Below are 20,838 nucleotides of genomic sequence, written 5' to 3'. Positions count from 1 at the left end.
TTGACTTGATGTGCTAGGTTGCATACCTCTCCTCCTGCAATCATGCCCATGATTGCATTTGCAGATCTACGGATCGACGGCATTCTCAGCCTCCATGGGAATACTGTGGAATTCCTCCCGGTAATCCGGCCAGCATGAGGATGTTTCAGTGTGAGAACGACCTAAGCAACAAACACACACAGAATGTATTACCCTACCCTACAGGGGGGAGTGGGGTGGGGGGGGGGGTAAAACGGTCAGCCACAAATCTGCACCCTCCTGTGGCTGCGAGTTGGACGAACAAACTCTCCCCTCGACCACGTCTCCTCCGGACCAGAACCACAACCAACCGTACCGCACATCAAGCATGAAAATCCTACAAGAATCTAAACCTAAAGTTCAAACCCCTCCCCGCCCCTCTCCATCATCCCCTGATCCTCTGGGACCTCAAGTCCCCGAGAACATCCATCAGTCTCTGTCTTCATGTTCAGGAAACAAGCAGAGCTCTGTGGATGGATCTCGATGGACATCCTCCCCGGTCGGTTTCCATGTCTCTGTTATTTTTAATGTCTCTAATAGCGGTGCACACTGTTGTGCTGCACCGGAGCCAAACGGTTTAAACACAAGCGGTTGACTTCCTGTTCTCGCCTGCCACCCTTCCTGGGGTCGGGGCCGTCTGCCCTCCCTGTCTGACCCCTCAGGTGTGCCCCCCTGGATCCACAACCTTTCAACCCTCATGTGCCAAACTCCATTAGCAGCGGGCGGAAGGTGGGGGGGGTAGGGCTGGTGGAGGCCGTTTTTCTCTCTTTTTTTTGCTGTGCTTTCCCTGCTCTGGTATGATGATGGGAACCAGGCATGTGCTGCAATGCATGCATGTTTCACATGTGTAATGTAATGCATGTGTATGTGTGCATGTGCATGTATCTGTGTCTGTGTGTGTGTGTATGTGCATCTTTATGTGTGTGCATGTGTGTGTGTTTGTGCGTGTGTGTGTGTGTGTGTTATGCTTGTGTGCGTGTGTGTGTGTGTTATGTTTGTGTGAGTGTGTGTGTGTGTGTGTGTGTGTGTGTGTGTGTGTGTGTGTGTGTGAGAGAGAGTGTGCGTGCCCGTTAGAGGTGGCGGCGAGAACAAGAGTAAAATGAGAGGAAGGGAGATCGAGGTAGAACCCAGGGGAGAGAGGAGAAGGAGAACAGGGCCCACAGAGCCCCAAACCAGCTGCAGGCTCTTTGGAGACATGTGTTTCTTAGAGTCTTTGACCTTTACCAGCCGTCGCTCTGTTCTCGACCTATCCTCGCTTAGGCCCGCCCCCCTGGGTTCCGCCCTCCACCAAACCAATTGCAAATCATCACCCGCAAGGAGGCTGCATTCCCAGGTACTCACCAACAGAACCAATGTAACTGTGGTCTCCATTTTCTCTGCAGTTGGTGCAACAGTATCAACCTACTGTGTCAGTTAACTAAGAAGTTACCCATAAATAAACCAGGGCGGAAATCGCTAACAAGAGATTTGAGAAACAATGAATTCATTGGGAAATTCAGAAAAAGAATGTTTAAATAGTAAGTAATAAGTAAGGTAATATGGTAAACAAAATCACAAATGATTAGATATGGGAAGTACGATTTGGATAATAATAGCCTTAATAATAGCCAGTTAATCACAAATATTGTGATTAAGAACTAGTTTGAAATCAGTAACTGACTTTACGAGTATAAAAACTGAAAGAGAGAGAGAGAGAACCAGACAGGAAAACCTTTGTTGGCAATGTTGACTCCACATAAATTATAGTTATTTTGCTCCGAACCCTTGCGTGCACAGCAGAGAAAAGAGAACGCAGACATCCGATATTATCTGGTACGGACGGAGAGGACTGTTGATGTGAAACATTTACTGCTGCGTTTCTGTCTCCCGCTTCCTCGGGTCTTTTCCATGATGACTAAAGCTTCATCCCTCTGCAAACTCTGCTTCCTCCGTTTGTAGTCACAGCTAAGTTGGCAAACCTCGCGTCTGATCTGACGTCAATCAGTCCTGATTCATTGAGTCTGTGGAGCCAACCGTCGGGTTCAATCGGATTCACGTGGATATGAATACACAGACGGTGAACTTTATGATAGACATGGAAAGAAATGTGCAAGATTAAGGTTCTGTTGGATAAAGCCTGGACTTTTCCAATTCCAATTAAAATCTTAAGTTCTAGCTGTTCTGCTGTAGTTGGCTGGACTGTTTTAATCTGTGCTGGTACATTTTTCACCATTATTTCATTCTCTCTGTGGTTTGTGAATTGGGACAAGGCCATTGATTTGTTCATTGTGTTGACCTGGGTTAGAGCAGGTTAGAGCAGGCCTACAAAAGGGTTCCCGGTTGGATTCCCGACTTCCCTCTGCAAAGTGTAGCAAGGCACGACAGCAAGGAGTTTGGATGAGCTGGTTGCTGCCTTGTGTACTTGACGAGAAAAGAGCCGTATTAATGTAGTCCATTGGTTTGGACCATTGTGCGATCTGAAGCCACTGAATATTATGTTATTGATGAATTCTGTATAATTCTGTGCTTTTTCAAGTTGACCACTGCCAGGGTTTGGGGTTCAATTCCCACCAGGGCCACCCATGCTACAATAGCACTCACAGCATTGTAAGACGCTTTGAGGAAAAGTGATCACCAAGGGGTTTATATTATTAAGTATTGAGCACATACTGAGGATTTAGTTGGGATTGTGAGCTTGACTTGTTGCATCACCGCTGACGTCATCACCTGGTCTATTCCTGTCCTTTATTTTCTCCTGGATGAATTCACCCGACATGTTTCGCTCTCCCACACTTTCTTCCTCTTTTCTTTGTCTCCATATTTGGACGTGGGGGATCTAGCCTCCTCTGTCATGTTGTCTTTTCTCTTCGTCTTCTTCTGTTTGTCCTCATTTCTGTTCTTTCCCCTATGGCCCCTTGTTCCCTTGGCCCCCAAGGCTCAATCTTGCTTACTTGTACGTGCTTTCAACCAGACTTGGAGCTGATTCAAATGCCTCAAAAGGCTTGCCAAATAATGAGACCTTTAGCGGCACTCTTCCAAAAAGGTAGGCTCTCTCGTGCCAAATAGCAGTCTTGTTTATTTTCATCTTCTCCTAGGCTGTGGCGAGAAAGAGCTTTTCTTTGGCCACTCTGGTAGCCTTTTTTAATGTTACTTGTGCATGCCGTAACACTATTGACACAGCGAGGAAAAGTCTTGCAAATTGCCTCATTCTATATACTATACTACTCTCTATATTACTCTCTCTCAAAAGAGAAAAGGGTTTGTGTGTTTGTGTCATTCTCTCTCTCTCTCTCTCTCTCTCTCTCTCTCTCTCTCTCTCTCTCTCTCTCTCTCTCTCTCTCTCTCTCTCTCTCTCCCTCTCTCTCTCTCTCCAGGAACCTGGAGAGGATCAGCATGGGGTCGGGTGGAGGTGGTGGCGGTGGCGGTGGAGATGGTGGTGGTGGAAGAGGTGTGGTGCTCGTAATAAACACCATGAAGAGTCTGAGCTCACGCCTGAGGTTGGAACCTGGAGAGCGTCGGGTTAGGGGGTGGGTGGAGGAGGTGGAGGTCATGGAGGTGGGTGGTGTGTGGAGGTGGGGGGCTGGTTATAAACGCTGTCTACCGCCTGAGCTAACGTCTGAGAAGACGTGGGGGGGAGGTACCCAGGGTCCGACCCAGACAGAGAGGCGGAGGTAGAGGGCTGTGGACTGAGAACTGGGGGGAAGGGGGTTAGAAAATGTAAACAAATAAGTCGACCAGGCCTAAAGTTTCATCTTGGATCCAGCAGCTCAATTTTGTAACAGAAGAACAATCAACTCAAAGGTTACGCCTTGATTCCTGATTTGTTACGGAGATAGTCTACTGAATAAAACAAATTTGACCGAGTGAATGAAGCTAGCACAATGGGATTTTAATAAGAGTGTTTATACAGTGGCCGGTGCTACACAGTGTTGATTTGAAACCTTTCCAGACACTTCTTACAGTTGACTACTGTGTTTCTGTTTGCCAATCACTCACCTACAGAACCCTTCCAGCAACATAGGAACATTGGTCGAAACAATTATGAAACAAAAGAAGGTGAAACATCCCGTTGACCGAAATTTGAGCTTGTCTTCAGACTAATGATATTGATCTTAGGTATGATTTGTGAGACCACCTTAAGGAGAATATGGTTGGGGGGGGGGGGGGGGGGGTTGTGGTGTCATGGCCTGATGGTATTGCATCCCAGGTATCAGGGTGCAGCTGTGTGAGGGGTCATGGGTCAAGGGTCAAACCTGGGGCGACCGACACTTGGGAAGGATGCCACACATCTTTGTAGAGATCATTGGTGTCTCTCTGTGGGGGAGGCGACTGGTGGGGGAGAGGAAGAAAGAAAGACAAACAGACATGCAGAACGAAACAAGGAAACAACAAAATAACAAAAGAACGAAATAATCCAAGACAGAAAGAAAGAAGGAAAGACAGACGGACAGACAGACAGACAGACAGACAGACAGACAGACAGACATAAAGACAGAGGGGAAGAAAGAAAGGAAGAAAGAAAGGAGAAATGAAAGAAAGTCAGCGACCAAACAAAAGAAAGGAAGACAGAAGGACAGTCAGAGTGTAACGCAGTGAGTACAGAGTACAGTAAATGAAACAGTGTTGGAGAGAGTGTCAATCCAACCCTGGGGCGGAGAAAGCCAGAGAGACAGAGAGAACAATGTAATAGTGGGGGTCAGAGAAGACAGTAACGGTAAATGAAACCGCGTTGGAAAGGGGCTGAATCGAATGCATGGGGTGGTGTGTGTGTGTGTGTGTGTGTGTGTGTGTGTGTGTGTGTGTGTGTGTGTGTGTGTGTGTGTGTGTGTGTGTGTGTGTGTGTGTGTGTGTGCCGGGGGTGAGGTGTGGGTGTTTGGAGGCCGATCAAGAATTTCCCTTTTATGGGGTCCAGACTCCCAAACTCTCATGAGGCTTTAACGGCAGCCAAAACACGGAGGAGAAGGAGGCGCAAAAGAACAGGAAGGAGAAACAAAGAAAAAAGCCACAGAGTACAGGCAAAGTCCTCCATCAGCTCCGGCTTCACACCTCCTCGCTCCACTGAGACCCTCGGGGGGCTCACTTCAGAAACGGACGCTGCGTCCTGAAGTAAGAGAAATCTGGGATTTCCTTTCCCTCATGCCAAACGTTTGAAACAGCGAGGGCAAACCGTGACACCGCCTACCACATTAGTTCCACTTTATCTTCTGGACCGAGAGCCCCCCCCCCCCGGGGGTGCAGGGAGAACACAGAGCATACTGTACGTCTGTGCTGCGAGGACCGGTCAGGAGGGGAGCACGCCGGTCCTCACAGCGCAGCGACTCACACAGCATCCTGTTATTCACTATTTATGACCATGAACGGGGGACTATGAGTGGCTTTTATCCCAAGTGGATTCAGATGCAGGTCGCAATCTCGCGCAATCTCGCGCAAGGATGCGTGCGGATAGACCTGGGGGGGGGGGGGGGGGGGAATCGAACCCGGTATCTTTCCCCTAGGAGTCGAGCACCCTTGTCGCTACACAAACCCTGGTCCCCCCCGTCCCCCGTCCCCGATCCTTGGCAACAGCCGCTGATGCTGACGCATAGGTTGGTCTGTTTGCCGTTCTGTCTGTCCGTCTGTCCGTCCGGCCGTCGTCACAATGCCCCCAATGTCCTGGTGGAGCGATGGAGAAGAGGCCAGCGTGTGTATGAAGCTGGACGGCCAAGGAGCGCTTGGAAAGAGAGACCGGGCCGGGTGGAGTGGGCCGGGTGGCGGCGGTGACAGAGACTCATTGTACGTGTGAGAGTGAGACAACCGGGGTTCGTTCCCGGCATGGGGGTAGAAACTTTAGCTGGCGGAAGTGTTGTAAAGTCAAAGAAACGGAGGTAGGAGGTAGGCGAGGAAAAGAGGAAGTGGAGGATGTAGATGGAGAGAGAGATGGAGAATAAACACGGAGGAGAAAACAGAGGCAGGGAAAGTGAGCGAGCGAGCGAGCGGGGAGACGCAGAGGGCGTGCGACCGCAGAGGAGTTCACAAGGGGGGGAATCGGGGAAACATATCAGTGAAACATAACGGGACATAACAAGGTCATGTAGGCTAAACAGGAAGCACATGCATGTGCCCAGAAACGGGAGAAGGGAGGGGGGAGAATCAGAGAGCGTGACAAAAGAAGCCAAGAAATATAAACAAGACAATAAAAAATTAAAGAGGGAACGGGAATCCTAGCATTCCAAGCTTTGTGGATGCGTACCCCTCCAAGTGAAGTAGTGGAAGGGGGTGTGTACATGGGAGGTCATGTGACAGGGAGGGGTGTAGCAACTTTGGGGGGCATCTACACACACTCACCCCCCCCCCCCAGATGAATCCAGCATGTGTGTGAGAGGCGGCCGCGTTTCAAAGAGTGTGTGTGAGAGAGTCAAAGAGTGAGGCAATTGTTTTTAGAGAGCGAGGACTACTTCTGCCGCCCCCCTTCTCCTCCTCCTCCTCCCATCCTCTCCTCCTCCTCCTCCTCCTCCTCCACTACCCCTCCTCCCATCCTCTCCCTCTCCTTGCGCCGAGCGGGACGAGCGAGGCCGGGGGAGAGCCAGGAAAAGGGGAAGGGCCTTTACTTCTCTTCCTCCTGCGCTACAGCTGGCAAAAACAGCTGGAGAGTCCAGAGACCAGAGCCCGCTAGAGAGAGGAGCAGGCAGTGAGGAGCAGGAGCTGGGAGGAGGAGGAGGAGGAGGAGGAGGAGGAGGAGCAGGAGAAAGCCAAGGAGCGCCTAGGGAGGAGATTCTGAAGGAGTGGGAGCCAGAGGAGGAGTAGGAAGCCGGCACGAGGCGTAGACCAGGGTCAGGGTCGTTCATCTCTATGGGTTGTGCTCTGAGCTCAGAGTGGTCCGGACAGCAGCAGGAGGTACGAGTGTTGTCGACGGCAACGGTTGCCAGGAGCTCCTCTCAGAAGAGGAGGTCTGTGGAGAGAAGCAACAGCGCCAGGATGAGGCTGTCCAAAGTAAGCCTGTGTGTGTGTGTGTGTGTGTGTGTGTGTCTGTGTGTGTGTGTGTGTGTGTCTGTGTGTGTGTATGCGTTTGTGTGTTTGCGTGAACACATATGCCTGTTTGTTTAAGTCTTGCGAGCATGACCCTGGCAGGGCACTTACTGACCAAAGTAAGTGGATGTGTGTGTGTGTGTGTGTGTGTGTGTGTGTGTGTGTGTGTGTGTGTGTGTGTGTATGTGTGTGTGTGTGTGTGTGTGTGTGTGTGTTTCTGTGTGTGTCTGTTTGCCCTTGTGTGTGTGTGTGTGTGTGTGTTTACGTGTGTGCGTCCGTGTTTGTTTACATCCACCCATGTTTGCTTGTTTGTTTACACGCAGGCCTACATTCACTGACGTGTTGTTTTAATGAAAAGCTCATACACACCCGACGGGCATAAAAAGACTGCAGAATCAACATCAGAACATGCATGCATGAATACATCCACAGTCACACACACAAAGCACAAGCACATATAAAGGTGCCCTTTCTCAGTCCGAACGCCGCCAGAGACATGTGCAGCGTTGTGTGAGTTAAATGGACATGGCCCAGGGATTCCACATAGACGGCACAGAGATTGAGTGCACATTTTTGGGGGGGGGAAGGGGGATAGAGTAGACCCATGCCAAAGCATAGTCTGATTCAGGCTGCACTTTACTGACTGAGGCTGGATAGCGTGCCGGGTGGGAAGTGGGATGTTCCAGGAAAATGACCGCACATGAGTGACGGCACAGAGAGAAATCAGATGATGTCACCCGCCTCGTTACAGGGGTACGTTTGATACGTTGGCTCGAACGCGTTCAATGAAGAACATGGAGAGTTTGGGATTTATTTGCACATGAAATGCATCTCCACACAGACCCTCTCTTTGTGGAAAACAAGGGGAACGTAGGCAGGGGATTTTCAGCTGCTTTGGCCCTCCGGTCTTAATAGTTTCAGCAAATTAGCCGGTCGCTTATGTTAACGAGAAACGTGTGTTTTTTTTTCCCATCAGATCCTGAAACACACACACACACACACACTGTAAACCGAGAGTGAACTGAGTGCATACAGGTTGATCCAGATCTTATATAAATATATATGCATCAGACTTTGCATCCTTAAAGACGATGACAGAGTGTGGCTCCTCTGAAGCCCACATCTGTGCTGAGGTACAACAGCGCTCTTGTGTTGCCCCCCCTCCCCCTCCCCCTCCCCCCTTCCCCCCCCCTTAGCCTCATCGGCTAGGGGGTCCAAGGCTAAAGTAAACAAGAGCGGTGGCAAGCAGGGCCGGCTAGCTGCACGGCGTCTCAAGTGCCATGAGTCATGGCCGCTCGGTAACCGGAGCCGTCTGTGTGGAGGGGTGCCAGCGCTACGTCACACTCCCATCACGTCGGGCCGCTACACTAACTACGCAGCAAGCTCTGACACAACGGCCAGATGTGTGTGCGCGACGTGGGGGTCGTGTTTTACAAGTTACGGGAATAGTGTGTTGTTGCGTGTGTTTGTTTTGTTTATGTGCTGGGTTGTGTTGCTGGTGTGTGTTTGTTGGCGTGTGTTTGTTTATGTGCTGGGTTGTGTTGTGTGTGTGCGTGTGTGGGTGTGTTTGTTTGTGTGTTTTGTTTATGCATGGGTCGTTGTGTGTTGTGCTGTTTTTATGCGGTGGTTTTTTTATGCTGTTTCATGTGCGTTTTGTATGTGTATATGTGGTGTGTGTGTGTATGCGAGTTGTGTACGTGTATATTTGGTGTGTGTGTGTGTGAGTTGTGTATGTGTTTATTCTGTGTGTGTATGTGAGTTGTGTGTGTGTATATGTATTGTGTGCGTGTACAAGTTGTGTATGTGTATATTTGGTGTGCATATGTAGTGTTGTTGGCTGGGAGCAGCGTGGGAACGTGGAGCCCTCTGTTCTCCATCCTGATGTGCAGCTGGTCAGCTGGTCCTGATGGGCTGTGGGAACCAGCCACAGCCCACTCTCCTCCTCCTCCTCCTCCTTCCTCTCCTTCTCGTCCTCCTCCTCCTCCTCGTTCTCCTCCTTGCTCTACTCCTGGTTCTCCTCCTTGTTCTCCTGCTCCCTCTCCTCCTCCTCCTCCTCCTCCTCTGTTGGTGCTTGTGGATCCAAGAGTGAAAAGTGTTTGTGTTTGATCTGCCTCTTATTGTGGTACTGTAATTATTTGATTATTCTAGACGTCCTTGTGTCTTACACATCATTACAGAGCACTGTATTCAGGCCCTGGCTTTGGTTTCGTTTTGTCAACAGATCCCAACTAGGGCTGCACTCACGACAAACATGGTATTTTCATATCGACAACATTTTTGTTTTACTCTCCATGACGGTTTCACAATGTGAATTCATGTTACATATCCCCCAAGGCCCATCTCTTCACAGATGTTCACAAAATGTTCAAATGTTCACGACTTAAGTAATTTCCTTCCCATCTTATAAACATTGGCAGGGAAGTTTAACAGATGGAGGGCGAGGGCCAAGATAAGTGTTAACTACTACGAGTCAACAACGCCAGCAGGGTCATACTGAAGTGGTATAGCGACGAGTCAATAAACAGCCCTCTGAGACCGGGCTTCCCCTGATCCACTGTCTACACAGGGCTGAGCACCACACGCTGGAGTTATGCGTTACGTTACGTACCATCCTGGTGCTGCAGTTCCAAGAGTTTGCGGATGACGCGGTTGTTTACCTGGAGTGGAAGAGGGCTAGACGCTGATGTACCACGCTGGGGGGGGCGAGTGTTTTTATAGACGCCTCATTAAAGGGTCGGCGCTCCCACACGTGGCTCTCGTGGATTGTTTGTTGTTGTGAGATCTGACCGGACGGACTGCGGTATGACGATATGGACCGGCTGTGTATGTGGAATGGTTTAACGTCTACTTGGCAGCGAATGCCCCAAAACATGGATTTCATTCCCATATAAATACCCGGTCCAAGGAACACAAGCTGTGTGTGGTTATTATAATCGAATGAGTGCTCAACTTACTGAACGTATTGTCTCGAATAATTTGTGTTTGTGTTTGTGGAAGGGCTCCTGTTCTGTTTACTCGGGACTGGCAGGATACAGGATCGTGAACGAGACGGGGTGGAGGAATTTTGCTCAAGGATGCCTCCTTGATTACATTATCGCTGACACGATACATACGTACACGATTGTTGTCGGCACATTTGACACCTTTAAGGTAGGGTGGGCGATTGGTTGGAACCAGCCAGCCAGCCAGCCAGTATCGAAAGATCAGACCCTTCCCTTCAGGCCTCCAAAGCCACTCCCAGAAGAAGACGTGATTGGACAAGACTATTACAGGCCTGCGACAGCACCAGATATTTTTCTTTTTTTTGCCAAGGCATTTGATTTATTGATTGCTGAAATTAATTGCCTACCCTTCAATTGAGGCCACCTCATGTTTACTGTAGTCTGGAGTCGGGTGTGACTCTGACATTATGAACATTACAAGCTAAACTAAATTAAAGGCTGAAATGAAAGAAATATAGAGCGATGACAGCTGACACCATGTGACTGGTGTGTCCCTTCACTGCAGTACAAACAACAGCCTCTGTAGACTAGTGGGTGACCTCAGGCCTATACTGTGTGAATATATATATATCATTCTTTATGGTTTTGCATGTGTGTTTTCTTTGCGTCTCCTTCTCATGATGGTCAGTGGCCACAGGCATTTGACAAACATACACACACATGCACCCACACGCACACACACACACCTAGGCAGATGCATTCAAACACAAACGCACGCACACACACACTTACACAAACACATACAAACACATAAGACACACACACACACACACACACACACACACACACACACACACACACACACACACACACACACACCTGAAACATTCATGATAATAAACAATACAAAACAAAAATATGAAATGTTCTACAAATGATCAAGTTCCTAGTACATTGAATAACAATAATTCAATAATAAAACAGAAACGGATTGAATGTAATTGGAATTTGAGTTGGAGTTGAATAAAATTACATTTCATTCCGTTTAATTGCATGTGTCGTTCCCACGCTCTCTCAAATTACAAATTGCTGAATTCCTTGCGTAAGGTCCAAACCCAAGGGGTGTGTGTGTGTGTGTGTGGAGTCGGCTGGATTCCTGCGGGTGGAAGAACTAATGTTCTGGTCAGAAAACGGTGACCGAGGGTTTGAGGAATGCTCTTTTAGTGTAGTGAGTTCATCATGGAGGGGTGAGTGGTAGTGGGGGGGGGGGGGGGGGGACAGACTTGCAGACATGCAGACATGCAGACATGCATGCGAACGCTGATGTAGAATCAGTAGAATCAGCGTAAACCCTTGAGACTCTCCCCCCCGAGACACGCGTTCAACCCCGCCGGGTCCCCGCGCCAGCCTCTAAACCAAACACCTCGCCGCAAACTATGCGTCCAGTGTGTTCTCCCCCGTCTCCGCTCCCTGAGAACCTCTCGCTTGATGTTGATCCAAGATCCCGGCTCTGGACACAAGAATGTTCTAAGGGGGGGAACAGCGTTAGGGTAACGGGGTGGGCTTCCTGGCAGCGTGCGGGGCCAACGGGGCACCTGAGACGGGGCGGGGGGGGCGGGGGGGAGATGGGATCCAGTAGTGTGTTATACAACACAAGGGCATGCTAAACCCGGGCTGATTACTCCCATGATGCCACTGTTCCTTTCGCCTGGGCCTCCTGGACTCGCTCTCGGTGGGATTCTCATGTGGGTCTGTGTGTTCTCCGTTTCTCTCTCTCTCTGGTGCGGTCGCTAGCAAACGCTTGTTGTCTCTTGTCTCTCTCGCGCTCTCTCTCTCCACCTCTCTCTCTCTCTCTCTGTCTCTCTTCCTCTCTCTCCCTCTCCCCCTCTCTCTCTGTCTCTATCGCGCTCTCTCTCTCCCTCTCCCTCCCTCTCCCTCTTTCATTTCCCTCCTTCCACAGCTGTACCCTATCAGCCCTTGGCTTAGGAGTGCTGTCTTACACAATAAGGGTTTGAGCGTCATACCCCACTCTCCTGCCCCCTTCCTCCCCTTCTTTTTCTTCCTCCTCTCCTCATCCTCCCTTTTCCCCAAGTCCTCCTCGCATTTCCTCTTGGCTCCGACCCACTCCTCCAGAGCCGGGCTCTCTCTCTCTCTTTCACTCTCTCTCTCTCCATCTCTATCTCTGTCTCTCTCTCTCTGCGTCTCTATCTCTCTCTCTCTGTCTCTATCGGACTGTGTGTGTGTGTGTGTGTGTGTGTGTGTGTCTCTCTCTCTGTCCCCCCCTCTCTCTCTCTCTCTCTCTCTCTCTCTCTCTCTCTCTCTCTCTCTCTCCCTCTCCCTCTCTCTCTCTCCCTCTCTCTCTCTCTCTCTCTCTCTCTCCCTCCCTCTCTCTCTCTCCCTCCCTCCCTCCTCTGGGCTGGGACGCTCTGTGCTCTTTCCACTTCCTCTGAGCCCTAAATCCTGCGCTGTGGAGACAGGTTGGAAGGGAAGCAGCTGGCAGGGGGGGCAGCTCTGTCGTCTCCTGCTGGTCTGGCTGCACCTTGTGTCCCTGCAGCGCTGCTCTGTCTGTCTGCGCCTGGTCTGACTGTCCCTGCAGTGCTGCTCTGTCTGTCTGCTCCTGGTCTGACTGTCCCTGCAGTGCTGCTCTGTCTGTCTACGCTGGTCCGACTGCTCCTTGTGTCCCTGCTCTGTCTGCGTTGGGCTGGCTGGGTTTTTGCTTTGAGCCTTGAGGTAGTTGTGTGTTACTGAAAGCTGCAGCCACAACTTTTCCCCAGCGCACTTTGCCGTGATTGGTGCTTCAGGCCTGTTTGTATGCAGGCTCTTTATTAGATTCAGTTACGTAAGGTTTGGGTTTTATATAATCGATCCAAAGGCTCAGTCTCTTCTCTGTGTCGTTGAGTGTTTTTGAGCAGATAAACGCGGTGATAATAGACGGGAGGGAGAAGCGGGCACAATCATTGCTGTAAATCCCAACAGGTTATCATACTGCTAACTGTGTACTGCTCAGACTGCTGTCATACCGTCAAATGAGTTAACAGATGCACACACACACACACACACACACACACACACACACACACACACACACACACCTGAGAGTGTATGCACTAAATATGTCACATGTGGAGTTCCTTAGTTCTGACTAGAGGTGTCATGACACATGTGCTGTTTTGGGGTAAAGGGGTAACCAACACAAACTCAGGATTATGCTGATGAAAATCATGGACACATACTGTACAGTTCACAGACCTGTACAGTCAATCCCGCACATATGGGAGCCACTAAAGGCTTGCAGCGTCAGACGGAGGTAATGCCTCATGTATTAGCAGTATTAACGTAGCTCGTGTGTCGTACTGTAGTAATACCGTGGGATTGGGATTTGGCCTTGAAATGTGCAGGCTGAGAGAGGCGAGCCGCCATGTAGACCAAGTCTCCTGATTACATAATTTAGCAGCTCTTAACACTGCAGCTCTCTATCTGTTCTCAGGCAAATCATTTTCATTTACCAGGTGTGTTGTTTCGTCCCCTGGTGTATTTCCCCCAGTCGCCCACTGGGTGGTGCTGTTGGTAAGGTACAATGGAGCTTGCCGCCTCCACCTGACAAAACAAAAGTCCCGCTACTGATATCAGCGTTACATGAAGGCAAATATACACTGAATGTTAATACTGCAGTAAAAAAAAAAAAAGTAAAAAAATAATAATAGTGTTTTTCCCTGCTGAGAGTCAACAGCGTAATTGGCCAAATGCCTAGCTAATGACTTCATTGAAGGCACCCACCCATCCTGGCCCTATGGCTCTCCAGGAAGCGCGTGCTTGCTAACGTGCAGCGGGGCAATGACTTCACTTCGCTCCCCACAAGTGACATCCTCCATGCTGCCGTCCAGCCAATCTGGAGCGCGCGTCTAACGCTCCCCTCTCCGGTTCGGACCAATCAGGGGGACGGGCTTCCCGTAATACTATTCTCACAGACGTGGGTTCTGCTCGCTGCTGTAGCCCCACCTCGCACACAGCAGAACAGGAGGCGAACCCAGAGCAAAGAAAACAAGTTATTACAGAACCGCGAATGATGTTCCTCTTCTTGGTGATCCTTCCATAAGAACTATTTACTCATGAGCCAAAAATCTGGATTAGGGAAAATGAATAAGGTAAGAACAACACAACTTGCGTCTTTCCACGACAAACCTCTATTGTATTTTTTTGTATTGCATTTAAGTAAGTTTCAGCATTTGGGAGTTGGGGACAACATCTCGGAATGTGTAGATAGATATGCTATATTTAGCCCAGAGCGTTCAACTCTGTATGCAGATACCAGAGTTGGGTATTGTGGCATTTTCTTTGATATTAAATCTGAAGAAGAGAATACGACGTAATAAGTCCTAAGTAACACTCTACAGCAATCTATCACCATTAACGCATCCCTTGTCGGTATGCTGCTTGTTGTTTGCGGGCTGTCAAGACAGTCTCAAGCAACTTTTTACACAAAAAAAGAAGTGATTATTGTGAAGCGTCATTATTACGCACCGTTTAAACTGTTATCACGCGCGGGGTTTGGCTTCAATTTGTCAATGTTGTTGGTATTCTTGCACATTGAGCACGCTTTATCTCCCTGACATAAAGTTATGAATCTTTGGTCATATGATAGCGCTCCCCTCCCCCGCCTCTCCATCGCGAGCGCTAATCCAACTGCGCCATGCATGTCGCAGTAATTAAGACGCCTAATTGGGATGGTTTGTGCGCGTTCGCGTTCGCGATGAGCGCACTTGACTTTCTCTTATCAGAAAGAGGGTCTCTCTCTGTGTGTGTGTGTGTGTGTGTGTGTGTGTGTGTGTGTGTGTGTGTGTGTGTGTGTGTGTGTGTGTGTGTGTGTGTGTGTGTGTGTGTGTGTGTGTGTGTGTGTGTGTGTGTGTGTGTGTGTGTGTGTGCGCGCGCGCGTGCGTGCCTGGGTGCGTGTGTCTGTGTTGACAGAAAGTCCGAATGTAAAAAGAGTGAATTGGAGCACGATTAAAGTGAACATGCGTGCGTCATTTCGACGGCATTGAGCGACGTGATTCATGATAGGAAACAGGAATAATCAGCATCCTTTGAGTTATCAGCAGCCGACAAATATAGCCTGCTCCGTTTTATCCATCCACCGCAATAGACATACAGCCTCACAACCATACTAACCAAACAACATATTCCATATCATATTCCCAGGGCTAAAGTTCCTTCCTATTTGTCAAAACACAAGTAAAAGGCCAGGGATTTAGCGATAGCATTGTCCCCACCTCTCCAACCTCTTTCCGTCCCCCTGATAACGCTGCGAGCTCATTAACAAATTGCTTCCTGCGTGAAGAAAATCCTACGTCACTACGTCACAGGGGTAGGTAGCGTGCGAGGGTAAAGGGGATGGAGGGGGTGAGTGCTGGTGTTGGGGAAGGATCGTCGTGTGTGATCTGGTGTCAAAGGAAATATTCATAATTGCGGATGATGATTGATTGATATCACACACACATGCACACACACTGGCGCACAACACACACACACACACACACACACACACACACACACACACACTGTAAATTATGTATACAATAGTGATTGCAATGTGTATCCATGTCTTTCATTGTTTCATTCATATGAAATGTCAAATTGTTATGACCCCCCCCCCCCCCACACACACACACACACACACACTTCAAAGGCTTGCACAACACACAATGAAAAGCAAAAACAATGAACTTGCGGTGTATTCGAAGGCACCCCACTGTGGCATTGCCAAGCCACCAGTCTGCCCAATCCCAGTCACATCATCCGGTGCCAAAATGGTTTGATGCAGTCAACATCTGAACACACAGCGGTTCAAACACACCGCATGCAGTGTTGCCAAGGTTGGCCAGATTGGGCAGGGAATTTGACCGCATGTACCCTGCGTTGGCACGGCCACACACTCACAACCACTGCGTCCTGTGTGTTTGTGTTCTGCAGAAGGATTCTCAGGAACCGGCTGTTTGCACCAGGAGTGCACAGAGTTTAGAACTGCAACGCATTGAAACGTGCACTCATTTTACGGTCCAGTGCTGTCACCCCCAATTTACTAGAGATGACATGTTTACTGCTTCTGTCCATGGTTCACTGTCACCACCACAGACGCTGGGTCAGTTTCAACAGACTAAAGCATACTGGCCATGTTTGGTTTATAGTGACAGTTGCCGTCTGCAGACATATTGTTATTTAGTACTATTTAAATGTTTAACAGATGCTTCTGTCCAATCCATCAAGCTGACAGTGTATTCAGATAGAGGACGCAGCATGTATGAGGAAGCGTAGATGTCAAGACATCTTGCCCAGAGAGGCCTACAGGTTAGCCTGCTGGGACATTGGGAATTGAACCCAGATCCTCTCCGGCTGGGAGTCAACCCCCTTAACCTTAATGCACTTTTTTAACTGGTCCATGGTGGGACAGGAGCTGGGTGTCTGGTGAGCACAGGGGGGTCAGGGTACTGGACGTACCCGGCCTCAGAGTCACCAGCCTGGGTGCTGCGCTGCTGGGATGGGCTGTGGCTGCTCAGGCAGGATGGGAGTGTCGTGGACATGGCGTGATGGACTGTGTGTGTGTGTGTGTGTGTGTGTGTGTGTGTGTGTGTGTGTGTGTGTGTGTGTGTGTGTGTGTGTGTGTGTGTGTGTGTGTGTGTGTGTGTGTGTGTGTGTGTGTGTGTGCACACATTTGTTTGTGTGTGTGTGTGTGTGTGTGTGTGAGTGTGTGTGTGTGTGTGGAACAGGCACTGGAACAGAGACAGCCTGTTCCAGAGGTGAGGTCAGTGTAGCGACATGACACACTTCCGTGTACACACACACACGCACACACATGCACGCACACACACACACACACACACACACACACACACACACACACACACACACACACACACACACACACACACACACACACACACACACACACACACACACACACACACACACACACACACAGGACATGCTGCCAACAAGTGAGTCAAGGACTCACATACAAGAACATGTGAGTTAAGGAACTCCCTCTACTGCACAGGACAAACACACACACACGCACACGCCCACACACACACACACACACAAACAAAAACACACACACACGCACGCCCACTCACACACACACACACACACACACACACACACACACACCTTCACACACATGCACGCACACCTATACAGACACACACAGACACTCACACGCAAGGTACACTTGCTATCAGTTGAAGGACGTACAGTGCATCACCTTCTCTTACTTAACGTGACAGTTCAGCATCCCCCCCTACCCCCCACCCATCTGCCTCTCCTTCCACCGGCCCACCGTACCCCCCCTAGGAGGGCTCCAGTCAGGGCCGGCGCTGGTGGACAGCCAGACGCTGACAGCGAGGCGGTGCGTGAGCTGCCAGAGCAAACACACCTCACAAAGTTGTTCAGCGCTGTGCTGTCATCAGCACTTCCCCCCCCCCCCCCCCCCCCCCGCTTACACATGTCGCTTTGACACGCGAGGAAAGCGCTAAATTAAGCCCCGCGTTGCAGATGATGGATCACCGAGGTTCCACGGAGGAAACCCCGGCAAAAATCGTGTGACTCTCTGTAGCGCTTTATCACGCGGGCCACTGTTAATGGAGCGGGGAGATCGCGAGGGGGGCAAGGTAAACATCTCCCGAGCCCAGTGGGAAAGGAAGGAACGCTGAGCGGGAACACATGGGACTGATCCCTCCATTAAGGGAACCGTCTCCCAAAGCACACTTACTAGAAGGGATACGATAAGGAGGTACTTTCTCAGTTCCAGAAGGGAAATCCGTGTGTCACAGCCGAAAGTGTGGGGCCGTAGTAGAAATGAAAAGAGATTGAACAAATAAAACCAGAATAAACCAGAACAAGGGCCCACCCTTGCCTTGGATGACCGGGGTCACAGGTTCGATTCCCACTCGGGGGGGGGGGGGGGGGGGGGGGGGGGGGGGGGGGGGGGCGACCCAGGGTAACGTTGAATGCACTCGCTGTTGTAAGATGCCTTAGATAAACACAGCCACTCGTATATATATAGACATACATGTACTAGATGGGACTGGTGGGACCATAACATGGACGCTGGAAATAGTTCTCCATCACGTGCCCCCCCCCCCACGGGGAGACAGAACCAGAAGCCCCCCCATAACTCAGTCACACACAATCAGAGCATTCAGCGTGCTCCCTCCCCGGGCGCGGGAAATCAAACCAGACCCAACGAGGAGGGTTTCCACCATTAGTGGTGGGTGTCCGTCTGTCCTCAGATACCATCTGCTGCTGAAGCAGTCGCAGGGTCATTGGTTCAATCTCCTGTGGTCAACGAGCAATGTGTCGCCGCTGCCGCACAATGTCCATCGTTGTCCCGGAAGAATCTGCGCTATTTATGAGGGTGCGTATGCATAGTGTGTGTGAGTGTGTGTGTGTGTGTGTGTGTGTGTGTGTGTGTGTGTGTCTATGGGTGAGTGTGTGTGTGTGTGTGTGTGTGTGTCTATGGGTGAGTGAGTTTGTGTGTCTTTGGCTGTGTGTGTGTGTGTGTGTGTGTGTGTGGGTGAGTAAGTGTGTATGTCTATGGGCGAGTGTGTGTGTGTGTGTGTGTGTGTGTGTGTGTGTGTGTCAGTGTGTCTATGGGTGAGTGTATGTGCGTGAATAAGTGTGTCTGTCTATGTGTGTGTGTGTGTGTGTGAGTAAGTGTGTCTGTCTATGGGTGAGTGAGTGTGTGTGTGTGTGTGTGTCTATGGGTGAGTGTGTGCGTGTGTATGGGTGAGTGTGTGTGTGTGTGTGTGTGTGTGTGTGTTTGAGAGTGTGAACCTGCATATCAACTGTTGAGATGTATGTCATTTGTTTATATAAGTGAGGGGTGGGGGTGGGGGTGGAGGTGGAGCGGGTGCTTGACGACGGTGTGTTTTCAAGGGTGTTTGGGAAGGTGTTGGCATGAACAAGACATTTAAATCTAGAAATATGTCAATATATTGGCCTCTTTGTCCAAGTCTATTTATTTATGTGTATGTGTGTGTGTGTGTGTGTGTGTGTGCATCTCTCACATGCGTCCCCCCCCCCCACACACACACACACACACACACACACACTGATCCAATCTCAATCCAGCTACTGTTCTTGTGATGGGTGGCAGGGCCCGCTGGCAGGGAGATGATGGGGGGTGGGGGGGGGGGGGGGGATGTGGGGGTGAAGGGGGGCTTAGAAAGCATCTCTTTGACGACTACAACCTCCGGGCCCGGGACTAAAAATACTGGAACAGGACCTTCTTGTATGGAGCAGATGTTGAGGGTGTTGGGGTGGTGGTGGTGGTGGTGGGGTGGGGGGAGGCTTTCGGGGCGGGTCATGGTGGGGGGGGGGGGGGGGGGGGGGGGCAGGAGGGTGAGTGGGGGCGTGTATGTCGGAGCGCAGGGGAGCGAGGTCTGGACGCGGGGGGATAGTGGGGAGCTGTGAGGGGCTGTGCTGCTTCACGGACCGTCTGCCAGGACCCAGGTCTACCCGTAAGTGTGTGTGTGTGTGTGTGTGTGTGTGTGTGTGTGTGTGTGTGTGTGTGTGTGTGTGTGTGTGTGTGTGTTTGACCCACAAGAAGGGGGTGTTCCTCCCGCTAGCGGGTAGGTGAGGCGTTGCCACGGTGGCAACAAGCTCCGCGTTGCCACGGCGATAGCTTGGTTTTTCGCGGGAGACCAGAAGGGAGACAAGACACCCTTTAGGAGACCAGAGTGTGGGTTAGTGGTAAGAGAAGTTAAGGTTAGTGGGGAAGGTAAGTTAATGTTAATGTGGGTTAGTGGGTAAGGTAAGTGAAGGTTAGCGTGGGTTAGTGGGTAAGGTAAGTTAAGGTCAGTGTGGGTTAGTGGGGAAGGTAAGTTAAGGTTAGTGTGGGTGAGTGGGTGAGATAACTTAAGATAGTGGGTTGCCAGGATGGTGTGATAGAGACTGTTGGATCATTTTTAAGTCTCCATTCCTTATTGGGCAATTTTTTTTATCTTTCTGACAGCTGGAAGTGGGAAAATGTGCACCGATATTGTGAGTTTTCCATTTTGTCATTATTTCTTATCTTAACTATCATTATTTCTTATCTTAACTTTTTTTCAGTTGCTCAATTATTCTGCGGCATACATCTTTTCATGATCTAATTCTTTCTATTCAAACAATCGCAGTCTCTGTTCAGCAGCAGAGCCGGGCAATCCCCTGCTGGTGGTTTGAACTCACAGGAGAATCTGTTTTAAATAAAGCGAGTAACGTGGGCAGGGCCGTTTTGTCCATCCACGATATAAAACATAGTGACAGTAATAGCTGTCACGAGACCGGGGCCTCATCTCGCAGGTTATTCTGTGTGTGTGTGTGTGGGTGTGTGTGTGTGGGTGTGTGTGTGTGCGGTGTGAGGCTATTGTTTCAACATAACATTAGTGTTCGCTGAGTTATGCTGACCACACACTGAGTGCCGTATCATCCTTGATGTTCCACTGCATTTAAAAAACGTTGCTGTAAATTTCATGAGAAGATTTAGAGGCGTTTAAGTTAATTCGAAGTTAACAGTTCTGGACACTTCATAAAAAGGAAATTAAATTTTGGCCCGATGCCCAGATCCTTCCAGTTTACTGGATCAACCTCAAGTGCTGGAATGTGAACGGGTGACAGCGGAAAGATTATGTATTAATATATAGCGCTGCTTCACGTACTTTAAGGAAAATATGTATGTTGTAGTGCATGTCACAATGCCAAGATTAATCTGTTGAGCTGACAGTCCAGCTAGGCATTGGGCTAGGCCATGCTAACCATTACGCTAGGCCTTGCTAACCATTGGGCTATAATATGCTAACCATATAGTCCATCCCAGCTTACCGCCGGGCTAGATTATGTTAAAAAAAACTAGGCTTGATTA

The 20,838-nt window shown here is 49.8% G+C and overlaps 1 protein-coding gene across 6 annotated transcripts in view; it reads left to right on the top strand.

The window, feature by feature from the left end:
- Positions 1 to 6,714: 6,714 nt before the first annotated feature.
- Positions 6,715 to 20,838, top strand: part of LOC311359120 (tensin-2-like) — a 50,873-nt gene continuing 36,749 nt past the window's right edge. For 5 of the 6 annotated variants that reach the window (XM_084479080.1, XM_084479078.1, XM_084479079.1 and 2 more), the window contains exon 1: positions 6,715 to 6,966. In XM_084479080.1, coding sequence (XP_084335206.1) covers positions 6,826 to 6,966 — 141 coding nt within the window. In that variant the 5' untranslated portion in view covers positions 6,715 to 6,825. Of the gene's footprint in view, positions 6,967 to 13,927; positions 14,090 to 20,838 lie in introns of those variants that run through there. The other variant, XM_084479081.1, reaches the window with a different exon arrangement.

The sequence above is a fragment of the Micromesistius poutassou genome, assembly GCF_964030765.1.
Source record: "Micromesistius poutassou genome assembly, chromosome: 15".
Classification (NCBI taxonomy): Eukaryota; Metazoa; Chordata; class Actinopteri; order Gadiformes; family Gadidae; genus Micromesistius; species Micromesistius poutassou.
The sequence above is the reverse complement of the archived record's forward strand: the minus strand, read 5'-3'. Positions and strand labels throughout refer to the sequence as shown.